Source organism: Artibeus jamaicensis, unplaced genomic scaffold (genome assembly GCF_021234435.1).
Source record: "Artibeus jamaicensis isolate MK-2021 breed Jamaican fruit bat unplaced genomic scaffold, CSHL_Jam_final contig_415, whole genome shotgun sequence".
In the NCBI taxonomy this organism is placed as follows: domain Eukaryota; kingdom Metazoa; phylum Chordata; class Mammalia; order Chiroptera; family Phyllostomidae; genus Artibeus; species Artibeus jamaicensis.
This window is the reverse complement of record NW_026521823.1, coordinates 22,083,797-22,107,444: the sequence shown is the minus strand read 5'-3', so window position 1 is coordinate 22,107,444 and position 23,648 is coordinate 22,083,797. Positions and strand designations below refer to the sequence as shown.

The window sequence follows — 23,648 nt, the reverse complement described above, 5'->3', positions numbered from 1 at the left end:
TGCAACTTTTGGTCCCTAATTTGAGGTTAATGATCAGCAACTTCCATGCATTTCTGAACTGGCATTGTTTCATTTAGTGTTTATCTTTATCTGAATGTCATGAAGCACCATTTACTTTGCCATTTTGGATGTTAATTAATAACAAGTTGTAGTTTTGACTGTTTTGCCCACTGCAGGTGACCAACTGAGTGCCATATTGAATTCAATTCAGTCACGGCCCAATCTCCCAGCTCCTTCCATCTTTGATCAAGCTGCAAAACCTCCCTCTTCCCTAGTCCACAGCCCATTTGTGTTCGGACAGCCCCTTTCCTTCCAGCAACCTCAGCTTCAGAGTAAGTCTGTCAGCCTTACCTGCCTCATGAAGCCATTTCTGAAGCTTTGTTCTGAGTTTTATCAGTTACTAATTATTTATCAACTCACCAGAGTGGTTTTATTTAATGAGGATGTTATCCCTTCCCCATTTTTGAAGCATTTCAGCTATTGTGAGCTAAGACATTCTGCAGCTAAAACATTTGTTTTTAATCACACTTTTTAAAAGTGTGACTATTTATTAAAATATGACTATTATGCTATCTATTCTAATTCCTGTATTAGCAAATATATACTATAAAACATGTTCAGAAGAACATATTTAACTTTAAACCTTCTTTTATAATGTGCATGACTATGCTAAGCACCAGTTATAGGGATACCTTTCATCGTTTCATGTTGGATTTTTGTTATGTAGAGATGCCCCAAGATGATAAATCTATTTCAGTGGGTGAAAGAGACACTGTACTGGGCAGGTTTGTTTCTTATAAGTGAACTTGATGTTCATAAAATATATAGCAACCTAGGCTTCCAAATTTTCTCCAACTGTTCTTTCTTCTATTACTTTTTATTATTATTATATTTGGTTGTTGTTTTTTGTTTTTAATATATTACACTCATTTGATTCCAGTTCTGCCTCCTAGGATTGCTCTAGCCCCTCATCCATGATAATCTCTCTCACCACTATGGAAAATAGACCCAAAGAAATTACACCGAGCTGAGTGGGCTTTTTTCTTAGTGACCTCCTGACTTCCAGATTTCCCCAAGTTCCTTAAAATGTGACAGTATGTTCTCCTTCACCTTCAGTTCACATGTCAGCTATGCAATATACAAACACACTCGCTGAGTGAGATAGTTCATGAAAGTCTTAGCTGACACACCCATTATTTGGATTCAAATGCATGACCTCTTTGCTTTAATAAAGTACATTCACACTGAGGGCTAAATCATTTTTTACAAAATTACTTTGATAACTGTTTTTAGGATTACTTAAGATAATGCTAGCTAGTTTAGATTTTATTAGGAACCAGGGTAGTATATAGTTAGCAAATGATGTTATTCACTATAATATAGTTGTCTACCTTAGGTAAAGAATATACAGGAGTATAAACTTTTCTAGATTTATACTATATTTTAAGCAAATTCAATGAATAAAGCTAATTAGGTTAGAAATATAAGTAGTATGGATTTAGTTCATCTCTATTCATATATGATATTTGTTTGAATGTCTCTTAAAAGAAGAACTTTCAGGAAATACAATAGTGTAATATGTGTGAAACAGTTTTTCCCTTCCCTGATAAGCATTATAGAAGAATAAAAGAGAAGTAAATACTTAGTTGTTTCATTTTATGAAGCAACAGACTTTTTATATTTAGATGAATTCAGATTCAAGGAAGTTTTAGAGGTAAGGTCAAAGAAAAAAACAAAAAGGAAAGTAAATCATAATCAGTTAGAAAATATATATATATATAATTTTTAATCAGAAATAACTCTGATAATGTCATAGTGGCAACAGACAAGAGAGCTAAGGAATAAGGACCTTTTTGTTCTGTCTAAAGGATTATTATAAGTCTTCTCAGAAACAAGTGTAATTTTTATTTTATCAAATTATTTAATGAAATACTTCAAATTGAAATAGAAAGACTATAATAAATCAGATTTGTCTCTTTGAAAGGATCATAGGTTTCCAGCTGGCATGTGTCAGTATAATTTTATGCACATTGTGTCTGTTACCAGTAGCACCACTTTCTTTGGGCAGATTTGAAATCATGGCCCAGAAATGTCCCACTTACCAGTTTTCTGAATCATTGCTTACCTGTGCTGCAACGATGGGAATTACTCAGTCTCTTCAAAGGCTTCTTATTCTCAGCAGAGCTGTCACTGAAGTTTGACTTCTAAATTCCAGAAACCAGAAGTCTTAATCTTTAGCATAACTAAAAAAAAAAACTATCCTTCCCTGAACTTCACTGACATCCATTCCACCAGCATTTTTTCTTGCTTTGGGAGGTGGATTATGCATACTCCCTTTTTTAAATTGTAAAATGAGAATCATTTTTGTTTTATACTTCTGTGATGCTAAAATAAAACATTATTTATAGAGGACCATATTGTTAATTTTTGCTTATATTAATCATCACCACCACATACTAAATATGGTACTTAGCATTCTAATACATCTTCCTTTGAGATAATGACTCCATTTTAGGAAAGGCAACAGGCTTAGAGAAGATACGTTATTTGCTGTAGGAACTTTCATAGTAAGATGGCAGATCCAGACATGAGGCCAGTTATACCAACTACAAAGGCCATGTTTTAAATATTCAATTTTGCCTACTGTTAACTAATATAAAATTATAAGTTCTGCTTACACCTAGTTCTAGGTTCTAGCATAATAGTTTTACCTGTATTGGTTATGTTTCCCTTTATAGTTTGTTTTTAAGAATGTAGCTTGGCTTGAATGGAAAAAATATCCCAAATGTCACAACTCAATTTCCCAGCCAGGTAGGTGAGCCCTACAGAGATGCACATAAACTGCCCTTCTTGTCAACCTGATCTTTCTCTGAACGTTAGTATCAGTAGTTCTTTAGAAGTTTTCCCGGGAGCATAATTTTTTCCCTTATCTCTGGAATTTAGCAGTAAGATTCTAGTGGACAGAGGTGGAGAATGATATCTGTGCCTGCTCCTTAAGATTTACTGTACAGGGAAAGGCAGTGCATAAAGTGAAACCAAGAGAGGATGTGAGATTTTGGGGGAGGTTTTTATTTTCTTTGTTTCATAATGAAAAAAAAATATGCTAAGGTTGTTTTCTGAGGAAAATGATCCAATAGGGAGAGAGAAATTGGTGATACAGGAGACGGAAGAACACTGCTAGGAGGACAATAATCTTGCGTAGGAGAGAGTGAAATCTAGTGCAAGGGGGAAGTTTGACTAAGGAGGAGCATAGTTTATCCATCAAAACAGGAGAGAAAGAAGAAGGGATAGTATTAGGAGTTTGAGAATGTTCTCCCTTTGTTTGTTTGTTCATTGATTTTTTTTTCTCAGTAAAATAGAAAACCAACAGCATCCCAGAGTTAGTATGTGAAGAATGTGTTGGTAGTTTGAGGAAATAAGAGAAGGCATGAAATGGTAATAACTAACACATACCAAACATTTACCATGTAACAAACAGCATTTTAACTACCTCAAAGGAATCAGTTTATTTGATCAGCTAGAGAACATGCTTCATTTGAGATATGTCATGCATTTGTAGCTTATAGTGTTAATACTCTAGTGGCAGCATCTTACACTAGAGAGAATGGGGCCATCGTGAAGGGTTTTATAGGCCAGACTTTGTAGATTAGACGTCATCTTCTAAGTATAGGAAATAAAGTGGAGGGAGCAGTTTAAAGATCCTCAGAACTTTAAACTAAAGGAGTGATAGGATCAGAGTTACATTTGTGAAAGAACTGAAAATATTATGAAAAAGGTTCTGAAGAAACAGCAAATCTTAGAGGTAGCAAGTCCAGAGAAAAGTTGAACAGGGCTATAAACTAAGGTAAACTGCAGTGGGGAAGTAGGAGAAGGAACAAGTTGGGAAATACTTAGGCTGTAAAATGCACAGGACACGCTAATTACAGTTGTGGGAGCCAGTCCAGAAGGAAGTCATCTTTCTGGCTTTGTTTTAGAAAGAGGAACACACAATAAAAAGCAGGTTTTAAGGAAAAATGAATTCACTTGTGTAACTTAGCTCTAGTAAACTATAATATAATTTGAATATGAAAACATATTTAGTGTCTCCATAACTAACAGAAACATTGTTGGCTGATAAGTTATAAATATACCATCAAATTATTCATATACATTCTTAATAAAAGTAATCACTAGAGCATTTTCATGATTTTGTGATTAATTTAATTTAGAAAGCATTTTTTAAGTATTTAAATTCTATTTTTATAATAGGTCTTTATTTTCCACATTTAGTTTTATTGAGGTGTATTGAGGTTTAAATGTATACATTTGATGAGTTTGGAAGTACTGGTACACCATGATACCATCACCAAAATCAACTAAATGTTTATCTTTTACATTAGGTAGTTTATCTCATCATTAGAGATTGGCTTTCTTTTCCCCACTCCCTTTAGTTTATTTAGGAAATATGCCATATTGATATGATGGTATAATTAATTTCTAGTGTTTGAGGGGCCTCTGAAGCCATCTAGTTCTCATTTTGAAGATAAGGGAATCCTTGGTGACTTGCCCAAGTTATACAGTTAACTGGAAAATGTAAGACTTGAATAAAAGAGACTCTTAACTCACTTTAGTAATTTTTTTCCATTATATCTCAGTTATCTTACATAAACTGTAAAAACTGGAAAAGCCAAGGGATCATTTACTCTAACGTTATTTTGTACCTTCAGTCCTTTGGCAACATCCCTGGTAAACTTTGCCAGATGGGAAATTCACATTTTCACAGAGTTGTTCTGGTTGTCTGTTCTCAGCTTGTTAGAGAGTACGGAGACAGGAATACTGCTCTGCCCCCGCCCCCAATAACAGTAAAAGAATGGAACGATGCCTCTGATTTATCTGTGGCTAATACTTTTCCCAGGCTCGAGGCAGTGACTGGTGCCTGCTTTTTTCTTCTCTCTCCAAACGTGAGGGTTTTATCTTAAAAGGCTTAGGTTTGCTCTCAGTTTTAGCTGTCTGTGCGACTTAAGTGTTGTATCCTTCTGAAGGCAGGACATGGTTACAGTTAATAATCACCTGATCCAAAATGTCTTTTATCTGCTATACAGACTTGCAACTAGTAAGCAATTTGTGGAGAACCAGGTTTGTACTGCTGAGAGCATCCCTAGCCCTCCTGTGTCTCAAGTTGCTGCTCAAGGAGCAGTCGTTAATCTTTTCTTGGAATTTTTTGAAATTATTCTAAGGCCTAGGATATTTACACATCAAATTTTGCTCTGAATTTTCCTATTTCATCCATCAAAAACCCTAAAATGATATGCTTTTCCCTAATACTATGTCTGTTACCATATATTCAGTAATATGTTACATATTTTTATCCAATTACAGGACAAAGTAATTTGATAAAAGTCCAGAAGTCATTTAGAGACACATGTTTTGGAGGTTATCTGTCTTACATATTTTCACTTACCTTCCTTTCTACATTCATATCATGTGGATTAATATTCTATTCTAGTGAAAAGCTTATTGCTATTTTATCCTTAAGTTGGAAATTTTGTTCTAGCTTTCATTTTTCTATTATTAATTTAGTGTATTAACATTTGTGTAAGTAATCTTTGGTTCCTCTCTGTGTCTTAAGCTCCTTTAGTGTTCACATAATTGCACTTTTCTCCTGGTACCAGAATCCTGATACTAGGATTGGATATATATTATGCAGTGGTATTGTATACTCTCAATGTATCTCTTAAGGTTTGCTTTCATTTTAAAATTGAAAAACATAAATCTTTTAAAAAGTTAACTATATCAACGTATATTTAAATGAGCAAGTTTTATGCAAATTAAATGCATAGCACAGGTGTTACCTGCACTCACAGCTTAATTTTTTAGGCATTTAGCAGTAACCTTTTTAGACTTTTACAAAATTTTTCTTCTCACTCACTCTGAATCATACCAGGAATCTTATTTCTCTGGGCTTTGTAACAGTGAAAAAGACTTCAAGGCTATTTTTTTCTTCCAAACCTTTTCCAGGAGTTTGTCCTTCAACCCCTCACATCATAGCCTACTAGTGTTGTCCTTGTCGTTTTTCACATTTGTGTTTATGGGTGCTTCCGGTTAAGTTAGTATTTTTTTTGGTATCAGTAATTCTTTTTTTATTTATTTATTTTTAATTGTTGTTCAAGTACAGTTTTCTGTCTTTTACTCCTATCCTAGCCCACCCCCCAGCCCTCCCCACCTCCCTCCCATTTCCACCTTCCCTGTTATTGTCCATGTGTCCTTTATACTTGTTTCTGTAAACCCTTTTTCCCCTTTTCCCCTGAAATTCACCCCCCTCTGGTCCAGTTAAGTTAGTATTTTAATTTCCTGCTCCTGTGTCCTTTTGCTAAACCCAGTTTTCACAGATGTTAACAAGCAAGCCACAAGCCTGTATTTTTACATTGGCATTGGAATTCCCCTTGAACTAACTCTTCCAATCAAAAGCTAACACCCTCCTAACTGATATTTTCAGTGAGAGTTGCAGACTATGTATTGTGAGATTTAAATAGTATAAGAATTCCTTTTGCCCTGGCTGGTGTAGCTCAGTGGATTGAGCGCAGGCCTGTGAACCAAAGAATCGAGGTTTGATTCCCAGTCAGGGCACCTGCCTGGGTTGTAGGCCAGTTCCCAGCAGGAGACACACAACAGGCAACCATGCATTGGTATTTCTCTCCCTCTCTCCTTCCTTTCCCCTCTAAAAATAAATAAATAAAATCTTTAAAAAAAGAATTTCTTTTGTAGTTGTTGGCACCTTTTAAGTTCTATGGACTTTAATAAGAATGATGCTAAAAATATTAAAACGTTTCTACCTTAGTTGAAGATGATTTGATAGCAGGTAGCACATCTCTCCATCCATGCCCACCATTCTCTCTTGAACCCACTTTAGGTGTCTTTGCGGTTGACCTTATCCACAGAGATTGCTACAGTCTGTCTTTGATGTTTCCTTTTTTTTTTTTTTTTTTTTGCTAAATTCATTTGTCAATCCTCAGATCTCATTTTACTTGATTTATTAGCAGTGTTTGACAGACTTGACCTTTCTTCCTTGAAACTCCTTCTTTGCCTGCAGACTGTTTCTGACCTCATCAGCTGTTCATTGCCAGTCTCTTTTCTGCATCCTCCTGTATTCTGTCTTCCCAGGAATGTCCCAGGGCTTTGGTCGCTCTAGACCTCACTCCCTCAGTGGTCTTTTCCAGGCACGAAATGTTACCCAACATCTGCATGCTTATGACTCCCAAGTTTATCACCACTTGATCAAGTATGTATGTATTTGTTCATTTCTTCACCTGAACATAAGCGCCATGGGACCTGGGGATTTATTTCTCCTCACATTTTATTCTCAGTGACTAAAACACTAGCCGACACATGATACGTACTCAGTAACTCACATGGAATAACTTTTTGGTTCATGAGTTCACCTTTAATCTTGGCTGTTAACTATTACTTTTCTGTTTTGAGAAAAGTATATGTTGTATTGAATTTTTATTTCAATTTTTATATTAAGAAAGTTATCTTATTACCTAAGTATATCCCAGCTCAGTTAATTACATTTGCTATTTAACTGCTGTGAGTTAAAATTTTAAATAAAATGGAATTTTTTAAGATTTAGAGGGTTTTTTAGTATACTGCTTCTAAAGACTATTCTTTAAAGGTTCTATTCTTTTTACAAGATAAATTATTTTAATTTTAAGTATTTCATTTTCTGTATGGTAAATCATGAATGTGTTTAATATTTTTCAGTGACTTGTGAATTTTCTTTGCTTTGTTTGTGTTGTGAAGCTTTATAAATAAAATATGGTGCCTCAGTAATAAAATCTATGAAATAAATGCTAAATATTGGGATTAGTGCCAGCATTTTTCACTGAAGATGGACTGAGAAAAATAGATAACCATAAATGTTAACTTGAGCTTATTCTGAGATACATACTGGAAAAATCATCATCACGTGTCCATATAGAAACCCAGGGGGCAGTAGGTTAAATTGTAAGTAAATTTATCTCCCACTGTTACCCCTCAAAATTTTTTACTTAAAAACTTGTATTTATAAGTAAGTGAGGACCAAATTAAAGAAAACCAAGTTAAAGAAGTATTAGTCTAAAAAGAAATGCTCAAATTTGACTTATCAGATCTCTGAGCCTTATTTGCCTTCTAAGTTACCACATTTGAAGCTATCGTTATTAATCTAAATTAATTAATATGGCACTTGTTTTCAGTTTTAATTTTAAAGAAATATAAACTTGTTGAAAATCTAGGTGAATATAAACTTAGTAACAGTTGTCACACATATCATTTGAAATGCTTTGTTTCTGCTTGTGTCCTCTGCTAAATTTTTTTCCATTGAATCTGTGCTGCTTCTTTGCCAATGTTTTCCACTGTAGAATCTCCATCTCGCAGCCTTGCTTCTCGTGAGCGCATTTACAAAAATTATGGTGTAGCTGGGCCTGCCTCTGCTCTTTCATCTCTGTCTCACAAACTGAAGGGTGGGTATGCGTGCCATCGGGGATGGGCCATGCTTAGTGAACAGAGGTGGTTTCAGTGGAGAAGTTATGATTCACCTCAGTCATTTTCATCCCATTCCATTTTTTAAGATTAAAGCTTATTCAACCTTTTATATTTGGAGTTAATTTGTGATATATCTGTTCAATATTATAGTGTTGATTATCCTGATATGCATGTTGACTATATCTATAGGCTAAATATTACTCTTCCTTAATTTAAAGATGTATGAGGTCTTAAAGTAGATAGTACGTAGAAAGAAGTGCCTGCTTTGGGGAGTTGTAAAATTTTCAGAACAAGACAACATATACAGTGCGGGGTAAAAGGATGTTTACAGTTGCGAATATGTGAAATGCAGAGTTTATTCTTGTATTATTATTTATTAATTATTGTGTCATTTTCTGTATGAACAGCTGTAAACCTCCTTTTGCCCTACCCTGTATATAGTCATAAGGCACATCATGATCTATAAGAATATAGTATCTTATGTCACAGGTTAGTTTTGAAGTCACTTTTTATTATATAATGCAAAAATTATTTTCCTATTTCAGTGTTTTATGAGAAGTACTTTGATAATTAGGTTAAATTTTTTTTTAAGTTTAACTTAGTTATCAGTTACCTGTTCTGTCTGACACGAGTCTTCCTTATAGTTTTTCTTAGTTACTTAGCTTAAAATTTTTAAACACAGTAATATTTAAACTATATTGACAATTGATAAAATTGATAAAATTTAAAAATATGCTTTTAGTTTTTTAAAGTACTATAGATGCCTACTTAAATAATTTTGTCTGAAAGTAATATTTAAACTTAAAATCCTATATTTTAAGAAATTTTGTCAAAAAGTGTTGTAGCAATGACTAATATACTGTGTACATTTTTCAAGTAGTTTTTTATTTTTTCTTAGAAATGGATAAAACAGTTTTACATTTTATCTTTTAATACCTGATAGTGATATAGAATATTATAGTATAATAAATAGTTATATAGAAACTAGTCTTATAGAACCTGATTGCTGTGATGCATGATGTTAATATAACCTGATATAGACTACATATTATGGCATATAATATTATAGCATAATATTGTATTATGGTATATTATAGTATGGTATCATAATAACTTGAGGACTTATATAATATTGGCATAAAAACAATTATGCAGATTATTGATGAATGAATACCTAAACATGTTTACTAATTTGTTTGAATGTACTTAATTTCTATCCTGCCCTGTATTTTCTTTTTTAGAATTCATTTGAGGTTAGAAAATATTTTGCCCATTTGTACTTAAACTTATATATGATAAATATAGTCATTAAATTAGTTTAATAATGAATTAGTTAAGTGATGAATATGAAAGATTATGTGTGCTCTAAAGGTATTTAACAAAGTATTTGTTTATGTTTATTGGTATTTCAAGTGGCCATAACATGACAATTATTAGTAATATTTACTACTACATGCCTCAAAACTTTAGAAACCCAAATGAAGAAGGTAACATCATTTAGCATATAGCTTTCTCACACATAACAAACTAGACATTTTCTTTTAAAAAAGAGATATGAAATAAATTTTGGAAAAGTAAATTTTTCAAAAAGTTTAATGATAATTTTACAAATAAATCTTAGGAAGAAATAATTTCACATTATTTATGTGCCTGGACTCACAACAGGTCACCACCTTCACACTCTCAGACTCTAGCTATCACCACCTGCAGAGCGAAAGAGAATAGTTGCCACTGCTAGGGACATAAAAATAAGGTGTACAGATGCTTGGACCCTCTAACCCTTTCTGTGTAACATTTTTGCGAGCACACGACAAATGGTGTTCCTGACACTTGAAAGACTACATCGTTCAAATAATCACAGAGGGGAGATTTTCTTTATAAGGAATTGAGCACCATTAATTTATAAAGGAAACCTCTTTCAATTCACAAATTGATCTTTTAGAGAGAGGTGTGTCAGATATAAAAGATTAACTACTTATTTGTCTCGATTCATCACTATATATGGTTCAGCTTCCAAAATAAATGTGATGATGAAGGCATTGCCAGCTATCACATTAACAACAAAAAATTAGTACTCTGTAATATTACACACTCAAAATTAGTGGCAGGGACTTAGGCTAGTATTTAATTCTACTAATTCAGTATATTTGTTTATAAAATTGTTCTGTGCTTCTATTACTAGATAGATAAGATAGGCACCAATTTCTTAACCTACTTTTATACAATTTTGAAAGCACTTATGTATCAAGATTGTAACATTTTTTTATCTGTGCTGAATCAGCATAATTATCTGGATTTTTTTTTACATTGTGGTTTGTTTCACCACTTTTCCTCTGAATTGAGCACAGTCCCTTATATAGGTTTTATAAAAAGAATACATATGATAAGTGAAATTTATAACAACAAAGAATTGGAAAAAACTGAAGAGCGTTATATTCGGTAGTTACTCTTATTTATGGAAAGAATGAGTAATTAGTCTAAACACTGGCACATTGCAGATAAAATATGCTCTAGGTTGGCTATTAAGCCATACTTCTTTACTTCAGAATTACTTAACTTGCAAGCATCTGACCCTTACACAACAGTGTTTTCTGTCACCTCTGCCCTGAGGCCTTGGGAGCCATATTGTAAAAAGCGAATTTTTGGAGAAGCTGAAGATTTGAGACTGGCACAAGAAGAAACATTAAGAAAATAGGAATTCATTTACTCGTTCAACAAATATTTATTTAGCACTTACTATATTCCAGAACTCATTCTTGACATTACCTCAGTAAAGAGTAATAACCCATAATACCAGTTCTTGTGAACCTTCCATCACAAGGGCAGATTCTATGGCAACACTGCCTTCACCTGTGGATAGCTACAGTGTAACTACAAACACATAGGGGCACTTGGACGCACAGGCCCACACCCATGCAGGCAGGCAAGCCAAAAAACATTTCCCTGTGTTATTCAAGGTGCTCACATTCCTTTGCCCCTTAAAAAAAAATACCTGCATTGTAACCAGTTAACAGATTTATCTGAATTTACTTAGAAGCATTTTTAAAAACATAAACACTTCTAACAAGGTGTGTGGATTTTCAGTTTTTCACACCACATGTGCTACTTTAATCAGATTGCTTTCCTCCTAACAACTAAGACAGGGAGTTTTTTTTGTTTTAGGGAGGAGACGTAGTGTTGTAGGTTGTACCACTTAACAGTAACAAAGACTACCTGGCTCTAATGCCTCAAAGGAAAGCAGGAAATAGTAGAGTCAGATACCAAAAACAATGATGTCCACGTGGAATATCTAGCATTTGTACTGGGAAAGAGGTATATTATCCTTTTATCTGTTATTTTCCTGACTCCATATATCAAAGTCCCCCACAATTCAGACATAGGCTACTAATTCTGAGGATGCTCTTTTATCCCAAGGTGACATGAGCTCAAAGTTCTAACCAGCTCAGCTTAATGAACTAGCTAAGCTTTTAGAGTACTGTTTATAAACAATAGACTGCCTGAATTACATATAATTAATACCTTTGGGCATTCATGTTAATTATGAATTATTGTGATCCAAACATTAAAATAGTGTGTCTCCTAAGCTCCTCTTTATTAACCTAATTGTATCTATTTGTAGACTTGAAAATGATAAATGTATTTGTAAATTCACTTTCCTAATTCCACAAGACCTGTACCATTAACATTCCTAATAAGGATGTGAGATACCACTCTCTTGGAATTTTGCTCAACTACATCATACTTTAAAAACACACATATTTTCTTAATATTTCTTTTCAAAAAATTGTTTTTCTTTCTAGACCCTCACTGAATTTAAATTCTCACTAATTATTGTAATAAGGTTGAGGTTCAGATATGATGGATAACTTATACTGGTGCATAGGTACTATTTGTTGAGTCTGTTTTACATCCATGAAAATTGTTTTTGGTGGAAAGGGTTGTTTAGTGGTGTAATAGAAATTTTATGAAAAATATTTTCCTTTATTTTTCAAGTATTTTTGTATGCGATAAGCTATATAAATTGTTTTAGCTATGATTTTTAAAATCAGTGTTTAGTAGCTAAATTATCAGTAAGTTACAATTTTATTAACAAATTTTACTATGAAATGGACCACAACAGGTGACCGAGGAACTATCTCAACATCTTCTAGACCAGTCTGTACATCAGGAAAATCAGAACTGTCCTCCAAACACAGCAGATCAATTAAACCTGATGGACGTATGAGCCGGACTACTGTTGATCAAAAGAAACCAAGGGGTACAGAAGGTTTATCAGCTAGTGAATCCCTCATGTTGAAATCTGATACTGCAAAGCTGAGGTCAGATTCTCATAGTAGGTCATTGTCCCCCAACCATAACACCTTGCAGACAATGAAATCTGATGGGAGGATGTCTTCTAGTTTTAGAGCTGAATCCCCGGGACCAGGTTCTCGGTCATCATCTCCTAAGCCAAAGACTCTCCCCGCCAATAGGTCTAGCCCATCTGGTGCTAGTTCTCCCCGCTCCTCCTCGCCACATGATAAAAATCTACCTCAAAAAAGCACTGCTCCTGTTAAGACAAAACTCGATCCTCCTCGGGAACGTTCCAAATCAGACTCTTACACACTTGATCCAGATACCCTCCGTAAGAAGAAAATGCCCCTTACAGAACCATTAAGGGGACGGTCAACATCACCAAAACCAAAACCAGTACCAAAGGATTCAAAAGATTCCCCCGGATCCGAAAATAGAGCTCCTTCTCCCCACGTGGTACAAGAAAACCTTCACAGCGAGGTGGTGGAAGTCTGCACTTCAAGTACATTAAAAACAAACAGCCTAACAGACGGCACCTGTGATGAAAGCAGTGAATTTAAGAATGTGGATGAAGGTTCAAATAAAGTTCATTTCAGCATAGGAAAAGCCCCACTGAAAGAGGAACAAGACATGAGAGCATCCCCTAAAGTAAGTCGAAAATGTGCTAATAGACACACGAGGCCCAAAAAGGAAAAATCCAACTTTCTCTTCAAAGGAGATGGAGCCAAACCTTTAGAGCCCGCCAAACAAGCCATGTCTCCTTCCGTGGCTGAGTGTGCCAGAGCAGTCTTTGCCTCCTTCCTGTGGCACGAAGGCATAGTGCACGATGCAATGGCCTGTTCTTCTTTCTTAAAATTTAATCCTGAACTTTCCAAAGAACATGCTCCTATAAGAAGTAGTTTAAATAGTCAACAGCCTACAGAAGAAAAGGAAACCAAATTAAAAAATAGACACTCATTAGAAATATCATCTGCACTGAATATGTTTAATATTGCACCTCATGGACCAGATATATCCAAAATGGGTAGTATCAACAAAAATAAGGTACTGTCTATGCTTAAGGAACCACCTCTGCATGAAAAATGTGAGGATGGGAAAACCGAAGCCACTTTTGAAATGTCCATGCACCACCCAATGAAGTCTAAATCTCCTCTTCCCTTAACTTTACAACATTTGGTGGCTTTCTGGGAAGACATCTCTTTGGCTACTATCAAAGCAGCTTCCCAAAATATGATTTTTCCAAGTCCCGGTTCTTGTGCAGTCCTTAAAAAGAAAGAGTGTGAAAAAGAGAACAAGAAGGCCAAAAAAGAGAAAAAGAAAAAAGAAAAGGCAGAAGTTCGGCCCAGAGGTAATTTATTTGGTGAGATGGCCCAGCTGGCAGTAGGAGGACCAGAGAAAGATACCATCTGTGAGCTGTGCGGAGAGTCACACCCGTACCCAGTGACGTATCACATGAGACAGGCTCACCCAGGTAAACGCTACTAAACATATATAAGAACTTTTTGTAAAAAAAAATAAATAAACTAGGTACTTCTAACTTGAGATGACTATAAATTGCATTCAACTACGGGGAATCTATTACATGGAATTTATAGTATCTTATAAATTATTAAAGTACATATCAATCTAGGTTTTTTTGTGAGAAATGGGCAGGGCAGTTTTGTACTATTTTATTTTAATGTATTACATTCTGAAATATTGTTTATTTTTTAAATGTTTTGTGTGTTACCCAAAGGATACTGTTAGGGTATCTCACGAGCACTGAGGAAAGGTCCCAGTATTAAGTCTCCTTTGACATTAGTGTTTTTCTGTTCAGAATGGGAGATTCAATTAGATTATACTGAGCAGGGGGCATTTTCCTTTGGAAGCGATGTCAACTGTTTCATCAGAAAATTGTATTTTATTTAAATATAAGGATTCCTGTAACAATTGATTAGTATTCAGAATTTACCCTATGAATTTGGTTAAATTTTCTTCTCTTTCTACATACTATACCTGAAACCTTTTGTAGAATGTGTGATTCCTTAAAATACATTATCTTTACAGAATATTTAAAACCTATTTTATTTAATTTTATTGGCATACTTTAGTAAATCTAAATGTTACCTACATTGTGTATTTCTTTTCATCTGCCTCTGTAGCATGTTTTAGGTATCTTTTTTAATTGATCAAGCATGCTATCTTTCTGATATAGTTAGTAGCCTGGGGAAAAAAAGCAAGGTGCTTCAGTATTTTGCTTCCCTAAGAAGGTAAGTCAGTCATTAATGTGTAAGTGGCAAGGATCAGACTACTAAAGATCTTTCCTTTGTTCTTGTTTCAAGGCTGTGGCCGTTATGCTGGCGGACAAGGTTACAACAGCATTGGGCACTTTTGTGGAGGATGGGCTGGTAACTGTGGTGATGGTGGCATAGGAGGAAGCACTTGGTATCTGGTGTGTGATCGCTGCAGAGAAAAGTACCTCCGTGAAAAACAGGCTGCTGCGAGAGAAAAGGTATTTTTTTACTGCTTTGACTGTGCTGTTAATGAGAAGGATAAACCTTACGAAAATCTTTTTCTGACTATATTACATGAGATAACTCCACTTAGTTGATATTAAAGATCAACTTTATAACAGGAATAGTATTTGCTACCCGTGACTAAAAATTTTTGCTGAATACACACACACACACACACACACACACACACACACACACACACACACACAGATTATTTATTCTTAAAAAAAATAATTCCAGCCCTGGCTGGTGTAGCTCAGTGGATTGAGCATGGGCCTGTGAAGCAAAGGGTTGCTGGTTCAATTCCAGTCGGGGCACATGCCTGGGTTGCAGGCCAGGTCCTCAGTAGGGGACGCACAAGAGGCAACCATACATTGATGTTTCTCTTCCACTCTTACTCCTTCCCTTCCCCTCTCTCCAAAAATAAATAAATTTTTAAAAATTAATAATTCCTTTTAGATTTTACTCATTAGGTTTTTTAATTTTCCCAAGGACATAAAAGAAATAAGTTTATGTTCAGTATAAAATAGTTTTAGTTATTTCAGGAGAAGCATGAAATGAATGTGGTTTGGGCTAATGTTATTTTAAAATGATTCTACAAATGTTTAATAATTTTTATCAGAGACTCAAAATACTTAGGTTAAGGATTTATGTATAAATAGAAAAATAAGTCTCTACAAATTTTTCTTGGCCAGGTCAAACAATCTAGGAGGAAGCCAATGCAGGTGAAGACGCCTCGTGCCTTGCCCACTATGGAAGCCCACCAGGTGATCAAAGCAAACGCACTCTTCCTGCTGTCCCTGAGCAGTGCAGCGGAGCCGAGCATCCTGTGTTACCATCCTGCGAAACCGTTCCAGTCTCAGCTTCCCATTGTGAAAGAGGGCATCTCTGAGGATCTTCCTGTTAAAATGCCTTGTCTCTACCTGCAGACCTTAGCTAGGTAATACAACTTGGTTGTTTCGTTAATCACTTGGGACTAACAATTGGGTTCACTAATATCATGCTCTGAATACCTACCCTATATTACATACTGTTTACAGTAAAGAGACCTCCTCTATTGATAATGTACTCCAGGAGTCCATTTCCTGATTTGCCTTGACCAACTTGTGACTGGTAGGGTACACACTTTAAGGTACTAAGGTTTTTTTAAACCTATAAATACTATGTCAATTTGTATTATTAATCATACAACGTATGTCTTAGAAAGTCAGACTTTGGTTATCCTTTATTTTTTGGTAGGTTGACTTCATTCTTTTAAAAGCAGAAAATGCTAAAGTAGAAAGAAGCTATTTCCTAAAGAATTCTTCAGTTTTTTAAAAGTATTCATTCTTATAGCATTTAAATGAATGCCAACTGAGTACCAGCTTTGTACTAGACCTTGAAGACACCCAGATGAATATAATAAAAGGATGACTTCCATATGCTCACAGTCTGGTGGGAACACAGGCATGCAAATGAAATATTTAAAATCTTATGTGATCGATATTAAAATCACAGTTATGTACAGGATACCCTTAGAGCATAAAAGATGGAGAGTTTCTGAATCTTCAGAGGAGATTAGGAAAGGTTTCTCAGAGGATCTGACCCTTTGCTGGAGTTTTAAAGAATAAATAGGAATTAATCAAGCAGGTAAAGGTAGAAAAGTGGTTCCTGACAGAGTAAGCCATGTGTGTGAAAACACAAATGATGAAATAGCATCACACATTTGAAAATTCACAGGTTTATTAAAACATTGGCTACTGGGAGAAATATGGGAAATGCTACTAGAAGTGGTTACTCAAGACCAGGTAATGCGGGACCCCTGTCTATAGCCCATGCTAAGGCTGGATTTTACCCCACAGAGGAAATGGCTGAAGAATTATAAAAAGGGAAATTCTTGAATTGGCTTGCAGTTAGAAGCTCACTTATCTACTAAGGTGGAAACTGGATAAAAAGGGTATTGCTGAAGATGGAGAGAAGCCTGTTAATAGTATGCTATATTGGACCTCGATCGTATACCTCACACACTGACACTGTAAAACAGCCTTTCCTATACCGAGTTCAGATATTTTTTATCGGGTGACAAATGAACATTTTAGCAATTCCCTGCTGATATAAGTTGCCAACCGACAATTCCACTTTGGCAATGTCTTCCCATTTGTACAGCAGAGTTAGGTCAGGGCTTTCTCGTTGGTGCTGTGTTTTCTTTTCCCTTCGTACTTACTACTTCAGTAAAATCAGTGGGAAACACAAATGAGAGTGTGAGACTAAATACACTTGAGACCAAGATGGAAATCATCAGGTGTCCCAAATGCAACAGATCGGTGGCTTCAGTCAGACCACTTAGTTAGGTTAACAACTCTTTGTTCCAGTTTGAAAAGGGAAGAATGAAACGGTAAAACATGTAAAAATGCCAGCACATCATAATTATGGATTTTATATTTTTAGCTCTCTGGGGAATGGACACTCCTGCAGCCCATGGAACATTTTACACATCTAATTTTTCTCAAATTAAAAAAAATGAAATTTCATAACTCTTGTATGTGCTCCTACCAAAAAGGTGACTGCTATGTTTAAATAGTCCATGCAAGAAACGTGAGCCTAAACCAAAGCACTGATGATAGGGAATGAGATGAGAGAATGGTTGGGAGAGGAAGTCTAGGACTCAGGACAAAGCCCACTGCAGCACTGAGATATTTTAACTAGGCCCCTGGATGATTGGTGGGATCATTCATCAAATCATCAGAAAAGTTCTCAAAAGGAAAGAAAATGAATTCAATTTTGGATTTGAAATGTTTGTGGTACCTGGAATATGTGTGTGTAAAATTGTGAGACTTATATTCTTCTATTTACATCTATGGTTATTTTAATACTTTACCTATATATATTTACATGTGCTGCTTTTACTTTTACAAAGGAGATTAAAAATGGAAAGTACCTGTATTGCCTTCATACTTCAAGTTATTGGGTTTACTTTAATGCAGGCATCATCATGAAAATTTTGTGGGCTATCAGGACGACAACCTATTCCAGGATGAAATGAGATACCTACGTTCAACATCTGTACCTGCCCCGTACATATCAGTAACTCCTGATGCAAGTCCCAATGTGTTTGAAGAGCCGGAGAGCAATATGAAGTCTATGCCACCGAGGTATTTTGAGTTCTCTCCTCTCTGTTGAATAGCCAGTATTTGGTGGAAGAAAGATAGCTAGAAAAGAATCCTCTTAGATTTTCTTTTGTACATCCTTCCATCTCAGGAAGGACATTGAGTTTTCTCTGCTAACTATTAGAGAGGTAAGAAAAAGCCTGCAAACATGAGTAAGGTACAGGGTCCTTGGTAGCAACAACTAATGAAGTAATAGTAAAACATTCCATTGTATGCTATCATTTAGTGCTGTAGTAAGTCAGGCTAGAGAAAGGTCACTTTGAGGCAGTGCTTAGAGAAGGTTTCATGAGAGAAGAAGCACTAAAAGTAAACCTTGAACTTCTTGGAATATTGTTTACAATTCTTCTTGCCCACCACCCTCAGGTATAGTAGTATCAGAGGAAAGAGCTTCCCAGGAAACTGAACTGAAGCATATAAATATAATATATAGGGAAGTGGGTACCACTGAGACTTTTCAGAAGAGGAATGCCGCAATAAAAACACTAAGACAGTCTGACAGTGTCGTTTGAGAAGCTGGTAAATTTAGTCAGATTTCATTTAGCTATGTCAGATTAGATTATGTTGGCAATGATTATGGGAAAAAAAGATAGATAAAGGAAATATTTTGTAGGAAAAATCAAATGAACATCCTATATGCTGGTCATTCAGGAACCATACAATCCAAACTGACATCCAGACACATTTACCCCAATTAGTTATGTACATTCACAGTCTATTCAAACAAGGATGTACATGGACTTAGGGAGGTGTGGAGTTAAGAGAATGGCCAGGGAGTTAGCCACTAACTAGAAAATATTAAGCTTTACCGAGGGACATAGGATTCAAAGGTGGCTTAAATGAGTGAAAAGAAAAGACTCCAGAACTCAAGGTGAGCAAAAATGTCACAATTTTGAATGAGATGATAGAAAAAAAATACATGAGGTTTGTGAATTTGTTTTAGGAGAAAAAGGAAGGGAAGCTACTTTTTTTTTTAAAAAAACCCTCATTCAACTATGTGTTTCCATTGACTTTTTAGAGAGAGAAACATTGATTGGTTGCCTCCTGTATGCACCCCAACTGGGGACATGTTTCCATTGATATTTAGAGAGAGAGGAAGATGGAGGGAGAGAGAGAAACATCAGTGTGAGAAAGAAACATTGATCCCTCACTTCCCAAATGTGCCCGGCTGGGGGCCGAGCCTGTAATCCAGACGGGCACCCCGACCGGGATGGAACCAGCTGAGCCGTGCGGCCAGGGCTCCACTTCTTTTTTTAATAAAACACCCCAATGAAGCGATTGTGTAATCTTAATAACTTTCCAAGTGTTTTTTAGTGTTACTAGAGTAAATAGCAAAAACTGTTAGTGTCTTCAAACTTGAATGCAGTCACTAAGTTCTTACGTTGAATGTAAAAGTGACACAACACTGCGGAAAATCAGCTTGTTCCACGCTCTAGAAAGGCTCTTTGGGCAGCACCTCCCAAGAAGGAGAAACCTAGTAGAACACTCAAGTACCAGAGAGAGTGGACGCGTCTCACTTTCGACTGGGTTCAGTTTCTGTATGTGCGTGTCCGTTTTCTCTCTTTTCGACGCTTTTATGCCCATCCCTTCCTGTTTCCTGCCTGTCGTGACATGTGACTTTCACCACAGTGTCCTGAAAGGAGCTTAGAACATTTATGCCTTTTTTCCCTTTCATTTAAAGCACAAGGTAGGTTTAAGAAAACCAGATTTTCAGATACAGTTCTAAAACCAGTCTAAAAGTTGCCGTATTTGGGAAAATCAGGTTGATTTAAAGAGAATAGTAAGTTGGCCTTGAATTTATTTTGTCACATGAAATACAGCTTCACATATTTGACTATACTGTTATAAACTAAGTGTACTTTCACCCCATTTACTTGTTCTACGTTTTGATCTGTTATCTTGTTTTATCTACAGTTTAGAAACTAGTCCCATAACTGATACTGATCTTGCAAAGAGAACTGTCTTCCAAAGATCATACTCAGTTGTTGCTTCTGAATATGATAAACAACACTCCATTTTACCTGCACGAGTTAAAGCCATTCCTAGAAGAAGAGTTAACAGTGGGGACACTGGTAAGTATAAAGATAAAATGGAAGGCCAAATGATCCAAAAGGTTTTATTAGCAGGTGTTTTCAAATATCTAATTGTGAAGGGAAAGGAAATGGATTAATTTTAAATTGTAGTTAGACGTTCCTTCTATGTAATGGGGCTGAAAGCGTGCCTGTCTAAATTTTGCATCTCAGTTGAAGAGACAGCCAGAGATCATCCAGTGACCATTCAGGAATAAATTGTCCTTTGAATGATCCTTTGTCCTTTGTCCAATAAATTGACCCTTACTTGTTCGGGGTCTGAGCCAAATGTTGCTGCCATTCTCCCTTTCACCAAGTGTCAGTGAACCAGCAACTCCAGTGACTTACACTTTCATTAATTATCTTCTCACTCCCAGTAGAAGCTTATAACTTTTACAGCCACTACTACTCTGAATAGATAATAAAATTTAGGGATTTGAGTAGCTCTTAATCAGTAGAAAGATTAGGTAATCCTGACCAACTGGTATCAATAGCCCCAAATTGGGGCTGGTTGATTCTGTCCCAAGAGTAAATTTAGAAAGAAACCCAAGAAAGAGATAATATGCTGATGATTAACCAGCTGGATCACTAGTAAAATGAAGATACGGCCTAATATCTATAGGCAGATGATTTTGTGTCTTACTGAAGATTTGGAAGGAAAATACTATTGAGTATCTTCCAGCGATTTGTATGTTCATATAACAAATATTTTTGAGCTCTTATTGAAACGCTATAGTTACAAAGCAGTCCTTTAGAAAATGATGGGGAAGAGATATAGATTTCATTTAGGGAGACAGTAAATCACTTAGTGTTTAGTGTTTTAGAAAGCAGGAACTTTTAAGTTTAGCCCCAGATTTAAACCCACTTCTGCAATTTAATATCCTGTATGACTTGAGCAAAATAAGATATTTAATTTTTCTAAGGCTCAGTAAAAACTGAAATTATTGTAATTTGTGTCAAGTAAAAAAAAAAGCTCTGAAGTGACTAAGGTAGATACTATTGTTTTTAAGTGTCGTCTTAAATATATTAATCTTATGTATTGCCTATGAAAATTAATACTCTTTTTTTTAATAGAAGTTGGTTCTTCTCTCTTGAGACATCCATCTCCTGAGCTTTCCCGGCTAATCTCAGCCCACAGCTCTCTTTCCAAAGGAGAACGGAATTTCCAGTGGCCAGTTTTAGCTTTCGTTATACAGCATCATGATCTGGAAGGTCTAGAAATAGCAATGAAACAGGCCTTAAGGAAATCTGCTTGTCGAGTTTTTGCCATGGAGGTATGAATACATCAGTGGGGCTATTGATTCATTGATCATATAAGTCATGTGATGATTCTGTTGAATGATTGTCACTTTCTACCAAACAGAAATTCTAACAACTTAAAGGACATTAGCCAACTGAAAAAATATCAAGTGTCCCATCAAAATTAAACTCTTAAGTTTGTGAATAGAAGTGAATTTAGAGTTCCAAATTTAAGCATTCTAATGAAATTTCTTTCTACATTGCTTTATTATTTGAATCCTTATGTTATTTTCGTCATTACAGTGTCATTTCAGTTAGAGTGATCATGCCAACGGGATACATAGGGCTTTTGAGTTGTAAACTTAACAATTACAATTTATCTGAGTCTGTTCTCTGAAAATGATAGAATGTCTGTATAGCATAGACTTACATATAGTAAATGTTTCTCTTTATTATGGGTGTGATAACCTACCACTTTATTGGTGGGAACAATATAAATATATGTAAATAAAAGCTTGTGTAGAGCTTGGGAACATTCTATGTTGATATAAATGCAAGTTGGAAAAATGTGCTTAAGTAAGTTAACATATGACAAATTTTTTAAATAAAATGTGTTTTGGAAAAGTCTTAGTACTGCATTGTATAAGTATTATTTTCCCTATCATTATGTTTTTTAAAATCAGAACCAAAATTAGTGACTATTTCAAGTTCAGTGTGCTTTCAGTGAACATCAGACTTCCTAGTATCATTCCTTGAAACACCTGGTTTGGAGGTACTTTGTTTCTGAATAAGAAAAGCCCTGGGCTTTCTACTGGTATGTTTTTTTTCTTGTCTTGGACTTATTTAACCGTTGTTTATTCAGGCTTTCAACTGGCTTCTATGCAATGTCATCCAGACAACTTCCCTGCATGACATTCTGTGGCACTTTGTGGCATCATTGACTCCTGCTCCAGTGGAACCAGAAGAAGAAGAGGATGAAGAAAATAAAACAAACAAAGAAAATGCAGAACAAGTAAGTGAGAGTTTTGTTCTTTTAATTGTTTGTGTATTTGTAAAAGAGTAGAAATAGCTTCAGGTAGTATAATTTGCATGAGGTCATGTACACATTATATAATCTAAGGCAAGAATAAAATTTCAGTGCTATGAGCAATATATTAACTATACTTAGTGATAGTTTTCTCTCCAGCAAAAATGTAGTTAGTCAATTCTGATTTTTGCATAAACATCATTGTCATTAAGCAATCAACTGGAAGATCACTATTATAGTACCATATTAGATAAATAGGACATTATTACATAGAAGGTCAGTCTGCTTTGCAATAATGCTGTGAAATGCCAGCATTGATACTGTGTAGGGATGTGAAATTCAAATATATTTGCTAGAAGGGACTAAAATGTTATTGGGCACAGTCTGCATAATGGAAACGTATTGAACTAGGACACTGGAAACCTGACTTCCAGCCCCATTTTTACCTGCAGGCTTTGTTTTTATATAGATTAAATCCTCCATTTAAAAGACAAAAACTGTCAGGATAGGAAAAATCAAGAGCTTAGATGTTTGTTATAAGTGTTGTTACATCTAAAATAGTGACCCAGGAAGAATAAAAGTTGACAGTAAGAACATATAATAGGTAAATACCAACCAAAATAAAGTTGGTATAGATTGTTTTTTTCTCAGCTGAGGACATTTTTTTTATTGGCTTTTAGAGAAAGAGGAAGGGAGAGAGAGAAACATCAATGCTAGAGAAAATCATTGATCTGTAGCCTCCCGTGTGTGCCCAGACTGGGGATCACCCAGATTGGGAATTGTACACACCCCAACTGGGTATTAAACCCACAGCCTTGGTCTGTGCCCTGACCAGCGATTGAATCTGCAGCCCATTGGTTATGGGATGATGCTCCAACCA

At 35.4% G+C, this 23,648-nt stretch overlaps 1 protein-coding gene across 14 annotated transcripts in view; it reads left to right on the top strand.

The window, feature by feature from the left end:
* MYCBP2 (MYC binding protein 2) overlaps nucleotides 1-23,648 on the top strand; it is a 263,498-nt gene that overhangs the window by 201,627 nt on the left and 38,223 nt on the right. For 9 of the 14 annotated variants that reach the window (XM_053665528.1, XM_053665529.1, XM_053665522.1 and 6 more), the window contains 8 exons: nucleotides 153-332; nucleotides 12,623-14,266; nucleotides 15,117-15,286; nucleotides 15,986-16,230; nucleotides 18,254-18,421; nucleotides 20,348-20,505; nucleotides 21,577-21,776; nucleotides 22,604-22,753. In XM_053665528.1, coding sequence (XP_053521503.1) covers nucleotides 153-332; nucleotides 12,623-14,266; nucleotides 15,117-15,286; nucleotides 15,986-16,230; nucleotides 18,254-18,421; nucleotides 20,348-20,505; nucleotides 21,577-21,776; nucleotides 22,604-22,753 — 2,915 coding nt within the window. The remainder of the gene's footprint in view (nucleotides 1-152; nucleotides 333-12,622; nucleotides 14,267-15,116; nucleotides 15,287-15,985; nucleotides 16,231-18,253; nucleotides 18,422-20,347; nucleotides 20,506-21,576; nucleotides 21,777-22,603; nucleotides 22,754-23,648) is intronic. The other 5 variants (XM_053665535.1, XM_053665526.1, XM_053665525.1 and 2 more) reach the window with 2 other exon arrangements.